The sequence below is a fragment of the Channa argus genome, chromosome 12 (genome assembly GCF_033026475.1).
Source record: "Channa argus isolate prfri chromosome 12, Channa argus male v1.0, whole genome shotgun sequence".
NCBI lineage: Eukaryota > Metazoa > Chordata > Actinopteri > Anabantiformes > Channidae > Channa > Channa argus.
The window spans coordinates 7,416,646-7,431,695 of record NC_090208.1 but is presented as its reverse complement, the minus strand read 5'-3'; the positions used below and the strand labels follow the sequence as shown (position 1 = coordinate 7,431,695).

The 15,050-nt window shown below is 35.6% G+C and overlaps 1 protein-coding gene across 1 annotated transcript; it reads left to right on the top strand.

The window, feature by feature from the left end:
* Positions 1–8,597: 8,597 nt before the first annotated feature.
* Positions 8,598–10,538, top strand: LOC137138100 (putative high affinity immunoglobulin gamma Fc receptor IB). The gene is made up of 3 exons (XM_067525032.1): positions 8,598–8,628; positions 9,577–9,828; positions 10,036–10,538. Exons 1-3 carry the CDS (start codon positions 8,598–8,600, stop codon positions 10,290–10,292), a joined length of 540 nt encoding a protein of 179 aa, XP_067381133.1. The 3' UTR covers positions 10,293–10,538.
* The last annotated feature ends 4,512 nt before the right edge of the window (positions 10,539–15,050 follow it).

Below are 15,050 nucleotides of genomic sequence, written 5' to 3'. Positions count from 1 at the left end.
TAAATACTGCTACTAGGAATGCCCTAATGGTGATACCAGTATCAGGCATCTGCTGCAATCCTGCCTTTGTGTAGTTGCACTCATAAAAGATACTGCACCTGATACCCTAGACTCCGTAAGTGTGTCTCTGTGTTGATTGACGACAACAAAAATAAAGCCAAATGAAAGGTTTGCTTTTCTACTTAACCTCTAATTCCTCATGTTCATGTCAGATTTATTTTAAAAAATTGTAATTTTTGCGACTGATAATGGCAACAGTAACTTAACAATATTTTCAATGCCTCTACAGCCAGGATTTAACCCCATTTCTTTTCTTTTTCTTTTCAGCCAAAGTTGCTCCATTTACAAAACACCAGTAACCACCATTTGTTTGCTAGAAGAATCTATAAATTCTGTTCCCACAGGATTTGCTTAAGTGCAGAGGATTAATGAGGATTTTACTGACCAGGAACCCATATTAGAAACAAAACAATTTAGTACTTATTGGTATCTGTAAGTCTGTATTAGCAAGTACTCAAATGTACTTTAGGAAAAGTAATATTGGAACATTCCCAAATGCTATAACTGATAGTTTAATAGATAAGAACCATTTTGAACCGCCATTATCATTTTGTGATAATAAAATCAACTATGTTAGTCTATAAATACACTGTGGCCATTAGTTTGTGAAGTTCACTATGTTACACTGCGTTCAGCACAGTGACCTTTCACAATTTGTCACCTGTTTAGTTTTTTTGTTTGTGTGAGTGTATGTGTATATTTCTTTCAGTATAACATTTATTCATTTAAGAAAGTGCATTAATAGCATTTAAGCCTTTACCTTGAACTTCCTTCATTACTACAGGATACAGTATCTAACACAAAACATTAGCATTGTAGTGTCTCAAAGAGGCTGTCACTGTACATCAAGATAATGCAACTATGTCTAATATGTATGATAAAAAAATATGTTAATTTCTATTTGAATATGTTGTCTTTTTAGACTGTGGATTGTAAACCAACATTAAAATAATTTTTAAAATCACTTGTGAAAGTCAATTATACTCATATACGCATATTTAAATATAGGTTTTATCTGCATACTTGCACTTTTAAAATCATGCTTTTAGCAATGCAAAAAATGTGCCTTGACAATTATAAATAGCTCTATTAATCTACTAACCTTCTTGACTTGTATGTTTTCATGTGTCTTCTAGATTACTATGAGACACATGAAAAAAAAACACCTTTCTGAGTAATTAAAGAGAAACTGTTCAAGACAGAAAGAAATGCAAACATACTTTAAGCAGCCACAGTAATTTGTAGCCTGTTATGATATTATGATTATGGTATTTTATATACTTTCTGTTACTGTTCTGTAACTGTTCTGTACTATTTTGTTATACAGAATGGAAATACCAATATACAGCATGAAGTATTTATGATTTGGTATATGAATACATATTTCATTTTTGATAATTGTCCTTAAATGAAGATTTTAGATTCAGTGAAGTAAAGATTCAGTTTTAAGTTTATTATATTGTAGTCAGTTTTGTATTTGTTTGTTTACTAAATTAAAAACAAACGTGTTTAAAATTAGGAAAAAAAGATTAATATTTAACATTATAACTAATCAGAAGCCTTGATGGTGCCCAACAAGTGTATGTTTTCTGTAAAACTTTTTTAATTATTCACATTTTTCTTTTTCTGTTTGTGGTATGTACAGCATCCTAAAATTTAAGGGTTTTTTGAGTGAAATATGTTGCATTCAGTGTTAATTTAGGCACCAGATTTTTATTTACTTTTAGTCGTATACCAGGTTCAGACGACCAATAAAAAGCTAAATAGTTTGATAACATAGATACAGCAAGACTTTTTTTGTGAATGCAGCACTAGTACCTTTTTATGACACGCTGCTGCATTTAGTCTCAGCTGATAAAAAACTACTCATGTTTCAGTATGCAACACATATTCTTAAAGAGTGGATCTGTAATTATGAAGGGGTCTCTTATTGTTCTTTTCTCTGTCACAGGTGACGTTTTTCCGCGTATTGATCCAAACAAACTGCAGTTCTTTGATTATGAATCCATATCATTACGGTGTGCAGGGTCTCATGGCCCAACTGAATGGAGAGTTCTGAAAAAGCTTCCCTCACAGTTTACTCAGTGGGAAACATCAGCAGGATCCTTAAACATCACACCTGCCCTTGTATCACACAGTGGAGAGTTTTTTTTATTTTATTTTATTTTATTTTTTGTCCTTATCCCGTGAGTTCAGGGTCAGGACGGCGGCCTTACCAACTGAGCTAGAGCAGCCCCACATCACACAGTGGACAGTACTTTTGTGAAAATGAAGAGGGAGAAAGAAGCAACACCATCAACATCACCATCACCGGTACAGTTTGTTTGTAATTATTAAGTCAAAACATTTTAAACTTCAGAAATGGCAAAATGCTGTTAATAGCTTGAGTGAAACCTTGTGAAGGAGGGAGACAATGTGGTTCTGCACTGTGGAACAAGGTCTTTCTCCAACCCGCCGAGTGATTTCTACAAAGATGGCATCTTGATTAAAACTGAATATTCAGGCAAAATGACTTTTCACAAGATTTTTCTGATGAAGGACTCCACAAATGTAGTATTTCTGGATCTGGTGGAGAATCGCCAGAAAGCTGGCAGACTGTCACACGTGAAGCATATGTGTTTTGGAATAATCTAATCTCCTTTCGGCTTATCCCGTGAGTTCAGGGTCGCCACAGCAGATCATTGTCCGCATGTTGATTTGGCACAGTTTTTTTTTACGCCGGATGCCCTTCCTGACGCAACCCTCCCCAATTTCTACCAGGCTTGGACCAGCACTGCATCGCTGGGGAGGGGAACAAGCTGTTAGGGGTTCAGTGTCTTTCCCAGGGACACTTCAACATATAGCCAGCGCCGGGGATCGACCACTCACCCTGTGGTCCGTAAGCAACTGCCTTTACCAACTGAGCTATAGCCGCCCCCATTAAGTGTGTTTTGGAACAATAAATCATATTATTTGCCGATCAATTAGTGAATTACCTCATTAAATAGAAGAACTTTGAATTTGTTCTGTTTTAATTTCAATATTTGTAATTAGAAAAAAAATGAGGGTCATCAGAAGTTTGGAAAGTTGACTACATAATACAAACACATCACACACACTTATTTGGTCGTAGCTCTTTCAGCAGTAGGTGGTAAGAGCAGTACCACCTCACAAAGTCCTCCAACAAGTTCCTGTATTCATCTTACTATACCTCTTCGTTTCAACCTACAACAGCAGTGTCATCCCAGAATGTGCATGTGGCATAATTCTTAGACACAAAGTCCCCCAGCCTGAAATACCATTGTTTTTCTGTTAGGTATTCAGTGATCCAGGTCACCAGGTGATAGTCCATCTGCATTTCCAATAGCTTACTTTTCAGACGAATGTCTGTGTTGAAGATGCTAGTGAAAGTAAAGAACATCTCACGTTGCCCCTCTCTCAGAGAAATGACCATCCACAGTCTGACGAAGGACCACTTAAGTGCAGCATCTCAGGAGCTGGAGACTCTCCAGAGAGGTGGCTGACTGTGACAGGTCAGAAAAAATACGATTTTATGCAGATGATAAAGAAAACTTACACTGTGAGACTTAAATCAGTCAGATTGTTTCATCAAATTTAAAAGATTTAAAAATGTGTGTTTGTTTTACCAGTTACATAGTTGTGAATTCCACCATCATTAATGTTACCTTTTTCTTTGTTTTTACAAACTACTTGCTAGTTGCAGTGATCCTGGAAACTCCAGTGCTTCCAGTGATAAAAGGTGAATCTTTGACTCTGCACTGTAGAAACAAGATGGCCACCAGCAACATGGCTAATTTTTATAAAAATGACATTTTTATTGGGAGCAGCTTCACTGGGAACTTAACCCTCCACAGTATTACCAAGTCTGATGAAGGACGCTACAAGTGTAACGTATCAGTAGGTCAAGAATCAAAACAGAACTGGCTTGATGTCAGAGGTACGATGAAGTGAAACATTATTAGTTAGTAGTTAATTTTTTGTAACTGTTTTGATTGTATTAAATAAAGAACACTAAGGCCTTGTGGAATTATGTTACAACAAATACTTCCTATTATTTTTGTGTCCAAATAAGGCTATCCAACTTTGTTCTGACCAACTTCCTGTTCTCCTCTACCTGTTCGTAAGGACTGTTGCTTCTGGTTTTAAGAAAACATTGCTGTTACCAATAGTGATAAAAAAATTGCTATATTCTCCCATGTTTGTCTTTGGCTTTTGCACTTATTCCAACTAACAATAAACTATCTGAGTTTTGTATGTATTAAGTTAGAGTACATTTATGCACAAACAGTCAATGATCAGTGAAAATGTGGGTGTCAACAGCATAATGTGAGAGATGATGCTATTTTTCTATTATGTAGCTAAATAAAACCAGTTCAATTATTTTAAATGCATTAAAGATATTTATGTTTTATTACTATAAAAAACTTAAAACTATATTTATATATCTCCATTGATGTCACAATAAACTTTAAAAATCCAAAATGGAAGACAAATAAAAATTAATGACTTAATTATTAGTGTCTTGTCATTACTAACTCAAAGGTGATGGTTGCTGAACCAAATCATCTTCAAGAATGAACACATAACAGCAATTTAAATATTACAATTATAATATTTTAGGTTTTCAGCAAAGTAGCTATTAGCTGTTTTGAATAAGTAAATAGCTATTTAGTAGTAGTTTTAACACAGTTGTTCTTTTTGCTAAAATAGTGAAAAAGTAGTGGTGGACAGAGGATAAACACAAGTTTACTAATATGCTAAAGAAGCATAAAATGAGGGAAACTTGAAAATTACCCACAATATAGATAAACAGACATACTCACACACATGTTGTTCATGGCTAATGTTTGGTTTCATAAGGTCTGATACTGTCAGACCATCCTTGGTCAAGTTGGTCAAGTCAAGTTTTACTGTCAGTTACAGTTGAAATTGTGTTACTCTCAGACCCATGGTGCATACAGATAACACTAACAGTATAGAGCCTAAAAATTCTAGATCAAATATAAAATATAAAATACAACTATACAATCAGGGCATGTAAAAGAGTAATAAAAAAAAAAATAAAGTTAAAAAAAGCAGCGCAAGGCACAAAACTAGTGAAGTGAACAAACGGTGCAGATAAAAAAGGTTTTAGTGCAAAGAAAGCTTATTTAGTCTGATTAAAGTGACAAAGGGCTCAAAAAGTGAATACAATGATTGGACTTTATGCTTTGAGTGTAAAAGTTCCAACTAAAAGATAAACTAAGGACTGATTCAATCTTTAATACACACCGAATAAAGTCAGTGGGATAATATTTAATCTTGGTATCAGATTGTTATCAGCCAGATATGTTTTGTTAAAAAGGTTTCTTTCACTTTCGCCCTTTTTTGCTGGATAACTTCACACTTCACATCATTCACACTGATTATATATATTTTTGAAGAATAGATATGTAATGATTAGTTATTACAATAAAAATGACTGTAAAATTCTGAAAACTGAGTTGTTCAAGCTGTAAATCTGTAGTAGCTGATTTTTATACATCATTACAATAAATCCCTTTTACCACCATTCCTCCTCTCTGCTTGTCCTCACTTGGTCCTTATATACTGTTAGGTTTTCTGGGGTTTCTGCTTCATCGACTGCCAAAACTTGAAAAATGCATAAGTCAACCACAGGAGATGCAGGAATAACCCAGTTTCCTTTGCTTTTGCCTTGTTTACTGAAGCTTTCTTCAGTAACAATACTGGCTCCAAACAGACTCAACTAGGTTGATAACCAGTGACCTCCCTATGGTTAACCACACTGATGAAGCATCCCCTTCTTATTCCAGTTGAGTTAACAGGGACTTTTCAACACTTTCAGGGTAAATTCAACTTACAACTCTTATCTCACAGTCGGCATCTGCACTCTGCTAATGCCGGATCACCCATACTCCACATATGTTTGTTTTCCATCTCCCCGGAAACCATGCTTAAATGGTCACCTCCCCCTCCTATTAACAGTCCTTAGCAACCACTCCATCTCTTCTCAATCACTAGTATTAATATATTTTCACCTTTTTCTTGTAATTTTGTTTTTTATTTATCACATCTTTCTCTCCAGGGTCTCCACTGTAGAAATACCCTTACACCAATGTCATACACCAACAATGGCAAAATAATGTGGGGCAGAATACTGTGCTAGTACAAGCAAGCTTTGATCCTGTCAGGTAGGCCAGACTTATCTACTACCACCAACCAAGCTTTGAGCTTCTTGATGGTTGTTTGGACTGATGCTGTGTCTCTGAGGTTGCTGTCAAAAACCTTTCGCAGGCTGGTGACTGGTTTCTCAGTGATTTATAGCATTAATACGGAATCCACATAGAAGTGAAACTTGTCAACCACTTTCCCTCTCTTCAGGACCATGGATCTAGACTTGGTTGAATGTTGTTTTAAAGCTCATTGTAGCCCAAGAAACAAGCTTCCCTCTCGTGCCCCCCTTATCAGTTGTGTAACCACTCCGGTGTGTTCCAGGCACCCTGGGATTCCAGGAATGTTGTCTTTCTGTACACTGTAAAGAGGTTGCTGTACATTTTACAGTAATTAACTGGCAGCTGGATGCCAGCTAGTTACTGTAAAATCCATTACAGTAGTTTTACTGCATTTTCAATTACTGTGTTACTACTGTATTCTGATCTACAGTATTACTACACTTTATTGTATTCTGAGTTATGTTAATATTACTGCAATTGCATTTACAGTTATATTACTGTATTTATACTCACAGTATTTACAGCAGTATTGTTTTTTTATTAATAGTAATATTACTGTGTTGTTAAATATCCGTATTATTAAGTGATACGGATAATAAGTATTTTATAAGTATAGCATATGTACTATTTTAAATTACTCACTATTCCAGACCTGTTTAGAGCTACAGTAAAACTCTATGTCAACTGGACTTCTTGGTTAGAGAAGGACCAAGAAGAAAGAAATCCAGTTAACATGGTTCAAAAAGCCAAACCGGGATGACTGAGAATCTTCGCCGACAGTTAGAGTTAATGAAAATAATCAAATCTCTCAGTTAAATCTTGTTATTTATTTAGTTGTTTAGTTGCCAAAATGTCAAGATGGTGAGTATTTTATGAGCCTAATTATTAAATATTATGTTTACAACAGACATTTCACAATGTACAGACCTCTGAATAAACTCCAGCCTGCCTCTTCCTGGTAATGCACGGTGAAAATATAGTAGCATCCAAAAAGTGCAGTTAATGCTGAGGAAAAGTCGGTCAGGTCTTGGGGTTGGATGACAACTCTACCCTCCATTGTCACCATCCATGTTTTTGCATTGAGAACAGAATCCTCTGTGAAAGAGACATCATCAGGCAAACTGCTTTTTAGCACAATAGGCTAAGGTCACCCTTGTGAAATGTACTTTAACATAAGAGAATAGCAATAACAATATGCCTTCCGGGTTTCATAAGACCTAAATACTCCTTTGTTGTTCATTTGCAGAAGATTGCTCTTGTTTAGACCAGATATGATGTCATCAATTTCACTCACAGACATTCATGTTTGATAATTCATCTCTCAGCTTTGAAAACACATGCCCAGTGGTTCCTCAATTAAACTTTGAATAATGGTGGCTGGTAGCAGCATATTAGCTTGCATCCTTAAATACAGTTCCAAATTTTTCATAAATGTGTCTTCTATGGCATATCATTTTCATCAATCTTCACATCACAGATGTCCATGTTGAGCCTACAAGTTGAGGCATCATTACCTGGCTGTGCAGGTTTCAAAAAACTGTTCTTATGTTTCCTGCTATTGTGCCTGCCTGTCTCTACTGTTCTGCAATGGTTCCTCTTCACCAAATCACTATTCCAAAAGATTCATAAAAGCCCTGGACAGCACTTATACATCTTATAGGGTACAGTACTGGGGTCTGGAGAACATCTGACACCTCCTGAACTTTCTTCCAGGTTGGTTCTGAGATGTTAAACTCCACTGGGGTGCTGGCCCGTCCTAGCTCTTGTTCTCTGTCTGGATCCACCTCTTCCTTGGGCATTCATGATGCCCGCAGCGCTTCTCCCCTAACAGCCGCTTTGTCAAACAGGAGGTTTGCTTCTTGGCGTTATCAATCCTACATCCTGAGCTTTTCAGCCATAAGCAAGGTCAAGAGCTTCTTTCTCAAGACACCAGGGTGTCATTCTGTGATTACAGAGAATATTTGAAATATATGGTAAAAAGACGACATTAAAAATAAGCCTTGGACATTGTCATTATGTTTGTACAGTATGTGGGGTATTCTTTTCTGTCCCTGACTGTATCTAATATGTTTTATTTGATTGTCACTGTCCTTCAAGAATTTAAACTCAAAAACAGTGTTTTTGCCCACTGACAGTTAACTAGCTGCATAACCAGTAAGATTGCCTCCTACAACTGAATCTAAAAAAAAAGGTTATATTGTTAGAAACTGCAGTGTCCTCAGTTCTCCACATGAAAAGGAAGTCCTTCAACAACTACATATTTTACTTCTACTCAGTCAGATGTTCAGTTTGCTAGAAGACAACATGGAGGTGACAGCGCTCTGCATCAATTTGTGTGAGTGATACCTGGTCTTATACTAAATTTAAACTCAGCTTCATCTAATGTAGATATACTTTCTTTTAAATGAGCTTAAAATTCAAATGAAATTCAATTAACTTTAGGCATTTTGAACAATTTAATTTGTCATAAATTATATATGATATAAACATTATACAGGTACCAATATACAGCATAAAGTCTTTATGACTGTGCATATTAATACATATTTAATGTTTGATGGTTGGCTGTAAGTGAAGATTCACAGTTTTAAGTTTATTATATGATAGTAAATTTTATATTTGTTAATTTACTAAATATGAGATTTGACATTATAACTAATTAGAAGCCTTGATGTTGCCCAACATTAGTGTATGTTTGCTGTAAAGGTTTATTATATTTTGAATTATTCACAATTTATTATTCTCCTGTTTGTGGCTTGTACAGTATCTGCTTTTCAGCAGCCCTGTGCAAATTCATGCACAGTATATACAGACACTACTATAAACCTACTACTACTCTCCTTTTGGCTTATCCCGTGAGTTCGGGGTCGCCACAGCGGATCACTGTCCGCATGTTGATTTGGCACAGTTTTTACGCCGGATGCCCTTCCTGACGCAACCTCCCCAATTTCTGTACCGGCACTGCATCGCTGGGAATGGGCTGTCTTTACCAACTGAGCTATAGCCGCCCCTAGACACTACTATAAACCTAATATATAGTAATGTTTCACTTTCCCACCAGTCTTTAATCTCCTCTTGGTTCTCACTGCTCAGAAAGCTGGTAAGTTGAGATTTATTATCTGTTCTTTTCCTTAATGTTTTGTACATGAATATTTTCATGTTGACATTGGTGGATTTAGTCTCAGCTGACAAAAAGCTACTCAGTGTTCACTGTGCAACAAATATTCTTAAAGAGTTCTTAAATTCAGGAAGATGTCTCTTATTTTTCTTTTCTCTATAACAGGTGAAGTTTTTCTTCATGTTGATCCAAACAAACTTCAGTTCTTTGAATATGAATCCATTTCATTACGTTGTGTAGGGTCTCATGGCCCAACTGAATGGAGAGTTATGAATAAGCTTCCCTCAGAGTTTACTCAGTGGGAAACATCAGCAGGGTCCTTAAACATCACACCTGCCCTTGTATCACACAGTGAAGAGTACTTTTGTGAAAATGTAGAGGGAGAAAGAAGCAACAGCATCAACATCACCATCACTGGTACAGTTTGTTTGTAACTATTAAGTCAAAACATTTTAAACTTTTCGGAATGATTATTTTTGTATCGTGGCCTTAACACATATATGAGCATAATAATATTTATTAAAGGTTGTTTTCGTGAAATTCATGATCAACAGACTTTTTTATATTTGGAAAAAGGATTTAAATATCTCTTTTATATCGGATTTTATCGTTCTTGATCTTCAGCTGGTGATGTGATTCTGGAGAGTCCTGCTCTTCCTGGGAAGGAAGGAGATAATGTGGTTTTGTGCTGTAGAAGAAGAACTACCAACAATCTGCCAAGTGATTTCTACAAAGATGGCATCATTATTAAAACTGAATATTCAGGCAAAATGACTTTTCACAAGATTTCTACATCTGATGAAGGACTCTACAAATGTAGTATCTCTGGATCTGGTGGAGAATCAGCTGAAAGCTGGTTGATTGTCGCAGGTGACACCTGACAATTTTGGACTGCTGATCAATTCATTTGAAAACCAAATTTTACGGTCGTCAGCAGTTTGGAATGTAACCTGCATGTATCATTTTTTTATTCTTACACCTTCATCATTTGTGATACAAAATACATTTTGTCTTGAATGCAGTCCCAGAAAAGTCCATCCCATCACAGTCTTCCTGTGAGATTATAAAATGTAATGTATTAAATAATGAAATTGGCATCAAAATGATTAGATGTCACTGTCTAGAGGCCAATAATGTCAAAACCAAATTCAATGTCAATCTATATAGTTGTTGTTAAAACAATTTAATCATCACAAATTGGCATATTGGCAGTGCTACCAGACAGATGTGGTTATGAACAGCTGTATTTAAACAGTTTTCATTAACTCGTAAACTGTTGGTAACATAATGTTCATCATACTGTACAAAAATATATTTACGTATTTACTAAATGCATCAATGTCTAAGAATAAAATGTTTATAACTTGTAAAAAAAAATGTAAATGTAAAAAATGTAAAAAAAAACAAAAGTAAAATTTTATTTTAACTTAATTGACCCATCGCTAAACATGTTCAATCTGCTCAGGCTTAATCAGGAACCATTTATTAAAAAATGTACTCTGATTCTCAAATAATTATGAACTTACTGATCAGCATGGTATCTGTTCTTTAGTGCCTGTTACTCATTATACACTAGTCCTATTGATTCATTGATTCTTTCAGTATCTACACATTGATGAGTATTTTTAAACACATCATTACATTCTGCACATATATTTCAGTAACTACTGTCAACACCAAATATTACTCCTGCTCCTCCAGTGACACTATCTGAAAATGACCAAGAGACTCCTACTAGTCCTCCTCACCTCGGCTCCATTCAGCTCTCCGTCCTGTTATCGATTATCTTCACAGTTTTTTGTTTGTCTCTACTGCTGTTGGTGGTGGGGCTACTGCAGTGTCGGAAACACAGAGGTATAGACAATACAGTACTTCAGATGAGTAGAAAATATGTGTTAAGTAACACTTAAGCCCATGTTTCATATTCACACAAGCATTTTTTGGGGTGTTTTTTCAAAACTTTACTTAATTTTAGATTTTGCTTTCTCCCATCTAGTTTCATGCTTTTCTTCTGAGACGCCATCACCAGGAACAGACCCAGGTGAGTATCAAATAATGAAAAAATGCATTAGCACTGTATAGTTCTTTCATCATAACATTTAATTAGGTAAGAAAATATGTTAATTAGCATTGTAGTCCACCTTAGACTACCTCCATTTCTAATAACTGTCAACTAAAAATAAAATTCCAATACAATTACACTGCAAACAATTTCAAGTTTATGTTATCACAAGAAATATAATTATGTCCACTGTGAACATAATGAAAATATGTTGACATGTAACATAAATGGTGAATGAGAATATGTTATAATACAAAACATATAAAACATATTTTTGTCCGCCAAAATATTTGATTTTGTTTTCTGTCATAGTAATGTCCAGTTTGTGTGACCACAGTGTTATTAAAGTATTTTATGGTTGTGTAGTTACAGCAGCTGGTTACACAAAGGAAGATTGAGGGCTGGTGTAAAATGTGTCATTTTACACAAAACGTGTGTCATCGCTTTTAAAAACATCCACAATCTTTCCTTAACACTAATTCTCAGTAGGTTTGTATTTTTTTTTTGCTTAAAGCTAACCAGACACAGGACTCAGGAACCAAACTCTGATCTCTGGACTCTTACAGTCCTGTGGTTTGTACACCTGCCACAGGCAGCTTTAAACACTAATGTCACAAAGCAAAAGAGGAAAGGACATAGGTGGTTGAAAGTTAACCATGTGACATGTTTATGTCCACTGTGGTGTTTGTGATATAATTTAGTTTTGTTACGATGACCAAATAAAGTGCAGCTATAACATGTGTCAATTGTCAGAGAAGATGTTCAGTCGATTTGGTTTTCCGAAGATTGAATCAGGTCAAATGGCCTTTTTTCCTCTGTTTAGAAATGACAACTGGCTGTCATCAGCAAAGTAATTAATTAAAATAAGAACCAGAAGCTTGAGTCTGCTTTTAGCAATGTCCCTCAAATTTCTTTAATCACACGCTGACAAAAAATGGAAAGTGCTTATTGAATTCCTATTCAAAAGAGAACATATACTTTATGTTCATATTTCAGGTTGCCATAAGGAAAATGTAGTGACATATGCTGCTGTCACTGTAAAGAGGAAGGACAGAGGTATGTGTTTTGTTTTTTCCTGTCATAACTGAATCAATCATTTACTGAATTTGGAACAACATATTAAATTTGTCTGCATTCATTAATAAATTATAAAATTCCATTAGCCTATTCAAAGTAATTGAAATATCCTCATGTGAGAGCTTCATGTAACCTACAGCATCAGTGTCTATTTATAAGAGTGTTTCTTACAGTCATACTGATAAACCACCATTTTACATCTTCAGTGTTTGTTCACACATTTGAAAACACTTTTAAAATAACAGAACTGCTGCAGCTTTTAAATAAACTTGCTATGGCCTACTACCATCATCATTTTAGATGAGTTTGTCTTTGAGTTTGTCTTGGGACATTATTTGATCTGTAACACACTTTTATTATTTATTTTGTTAAGTTGATCAAAATACTTTACTCTACTTTCATATAAATCAGTGAAGTTAGGTTTTGTAATTTTTTAAGATATATTCACTTCTTTATTAATTAGGAGCTGATCTAAGAACATTAAATGAGAATATTTATAAATGTATATATGTATAATATTTTCCTTCTCAGTTTCTAGAGAGACAAACGTATCAGATCCAAACAGATCAACCTATGCTGTTATCATGCAGAGGACGGAGACAGGTACTGTCATTGTTTTGGTATTGAGGTGCAGACAGTGGAGCACATGAGACATTGTAAGGCGTCAAATTTTGTCGCTTTGTACATCCTTTGGCGTAACATACTGACGTCACATGTACCCTTTCACGTTACTATTTGACGCCCTGGGAACAACTGAGTCCAGCATTGATGCTGCAGGTGCACTTTGGCGTCGATATTGGACACTCCAGCTGCATCACCTTTATATGCAGAAAAAAAAACTAGATTAGGGTTATGGAAAACAACTTCAGGATAAAGTTAAGTTATAAGACAAATTGCATTTTACCAAAAGTAAAAAAGTGACATACAAGTTTCTTTAATATTGTAACCATGTGTGCCACATTGTGGCACTGATGCTGTAGGTTACATGAAGCTCTCACATGAGGATATTTCAATTACTTTGAATAGGCTAATGGAATTTTATAATTTATTAATGAATCATCAACAAAGCGAACAACATCTCACACTAGAGCTGAACCTCGGTGTCCATGGGCAAGGAAAAGTCCCATGTCTTGTTCCGTCCACCACCCCCTCCAGCTCCCTGTAAGACTTTTTCTCTTCTTATTTTACATCATGGATTTTGATGTCAAATAATTTTGACAGGTTTCTATTTAACTACGCTGAAAGCTCCTACTGTCAATCACAGATGCAAATGGCCACCTTCAGCATCAGCATGAAATGTAGAAGGTCCTAACAACGCGCCACTTTTTAACGCCTCAGGAATGAGAACTGGCTGGTAATCAATGCATTCATTTGCGGTGGACATTTTTGATCAGCCAAAATGCTTTACTTTGTATACAGTAAAGCATTTTTAAGCATATTGAATAACATGCTAATGTACTAACCATGTTGACATGTTTATTTCTGTCTTCTAGGATGCTGACAGGAAAAAAGACCTGGCTGAAGAATAAAAGAGAGATGAAGAAATGCAAAAATACTTGACAGCCACAGTCATTTGTAGTTTTATTAGTGAACATACCTAGTTTACATCTTTTTGATTAACAATTTGTCTTTTAGTTTTATACCCTAAATGTTATCAAGCTGCAGCATCCTGTATTTTTCTGTTTGGTTTTATATAGAATGGCTGTTGAAAGCATTTTACAATAGACTGACACCAAATTGTATCAAGTCTAAAATCAGCATTAGTCTTCATCAGCACATCAGTGTATTAAAAGTGTTGTGGTTTGTTACAGAGTGACAGTTCAACCACCCTGTTTTATCTGCTCGGCCTGATCACACGTCTGAAGACGCTGTTATCGAGAGCAGAGCTGCTGCAGCCCTTAAAAAGAACTCTCTGTGGTTAATGTATTGTTAAGCATCAGCTTGACCTCACACAAACTCGTGAAGTGGCAGGTCTTTACCTGTACATTACTGAGACAAAGTAAGTTTGTGTATGTAATAATTAATTATAAAATGTATGTCTTTGTACAAATAGTGCAAACAAAAAAGTAACTGTCAGACCTTCAGCAGCATGAACTGATATTCAGCAGGAGCTCTGCTGTATATCTGTATACAAAGTTTCGTGTTTTTATGTTTTATATGTCTTTATATTGTCTACTTACATTATATCTCTAGGGCCCCGTTAATTAGTTGACTGGTCTGGACTGCTGCTAAAAGGCAGGAAATTAATGTAATAAAGGAAGACAACATGTAAAAGGTTCCCTGATGCAACGTTGTTACATTTTGAAAACTAAGGGAAGGTTATAAAATTAGTCACATTTCAGCCCTGTTTCTTCTCTGTTTTAAGACCTTGTGCTGCCATGTTCCCACACTCTTCCTTTGCTTTATAAGCCACACACTGATGCAACCCACCTTCCCCACCACCTGACCCCCCTCTCTTTCTGTTTCCAATTGAGTCAATCACATGTCAGAACATAAACCT

Bases quoted from the DNA above. Each gene is read 5' to 3' on its own strand.
- LOC137138100 (XM_067525032.1), top strand. From the start codon at position 8,598: ATGGAGGTGACAGCGCTCTGCATCAATTTGT. The intron at 8,629-9,576 runs GTGAGTGATACC...TCTCTATAACAG, and splicing joins AGCGCTCTGCATCAATTTGT to GTGAAGTTTTTCTTCATGTT. The intron at 9,829-10,035 runs GTACAGTTTGTT...CTTGATCTTCAG, and splicing joins CATCAACATCACCATCACTG to CTGGTGATGTGATTCTGGAG.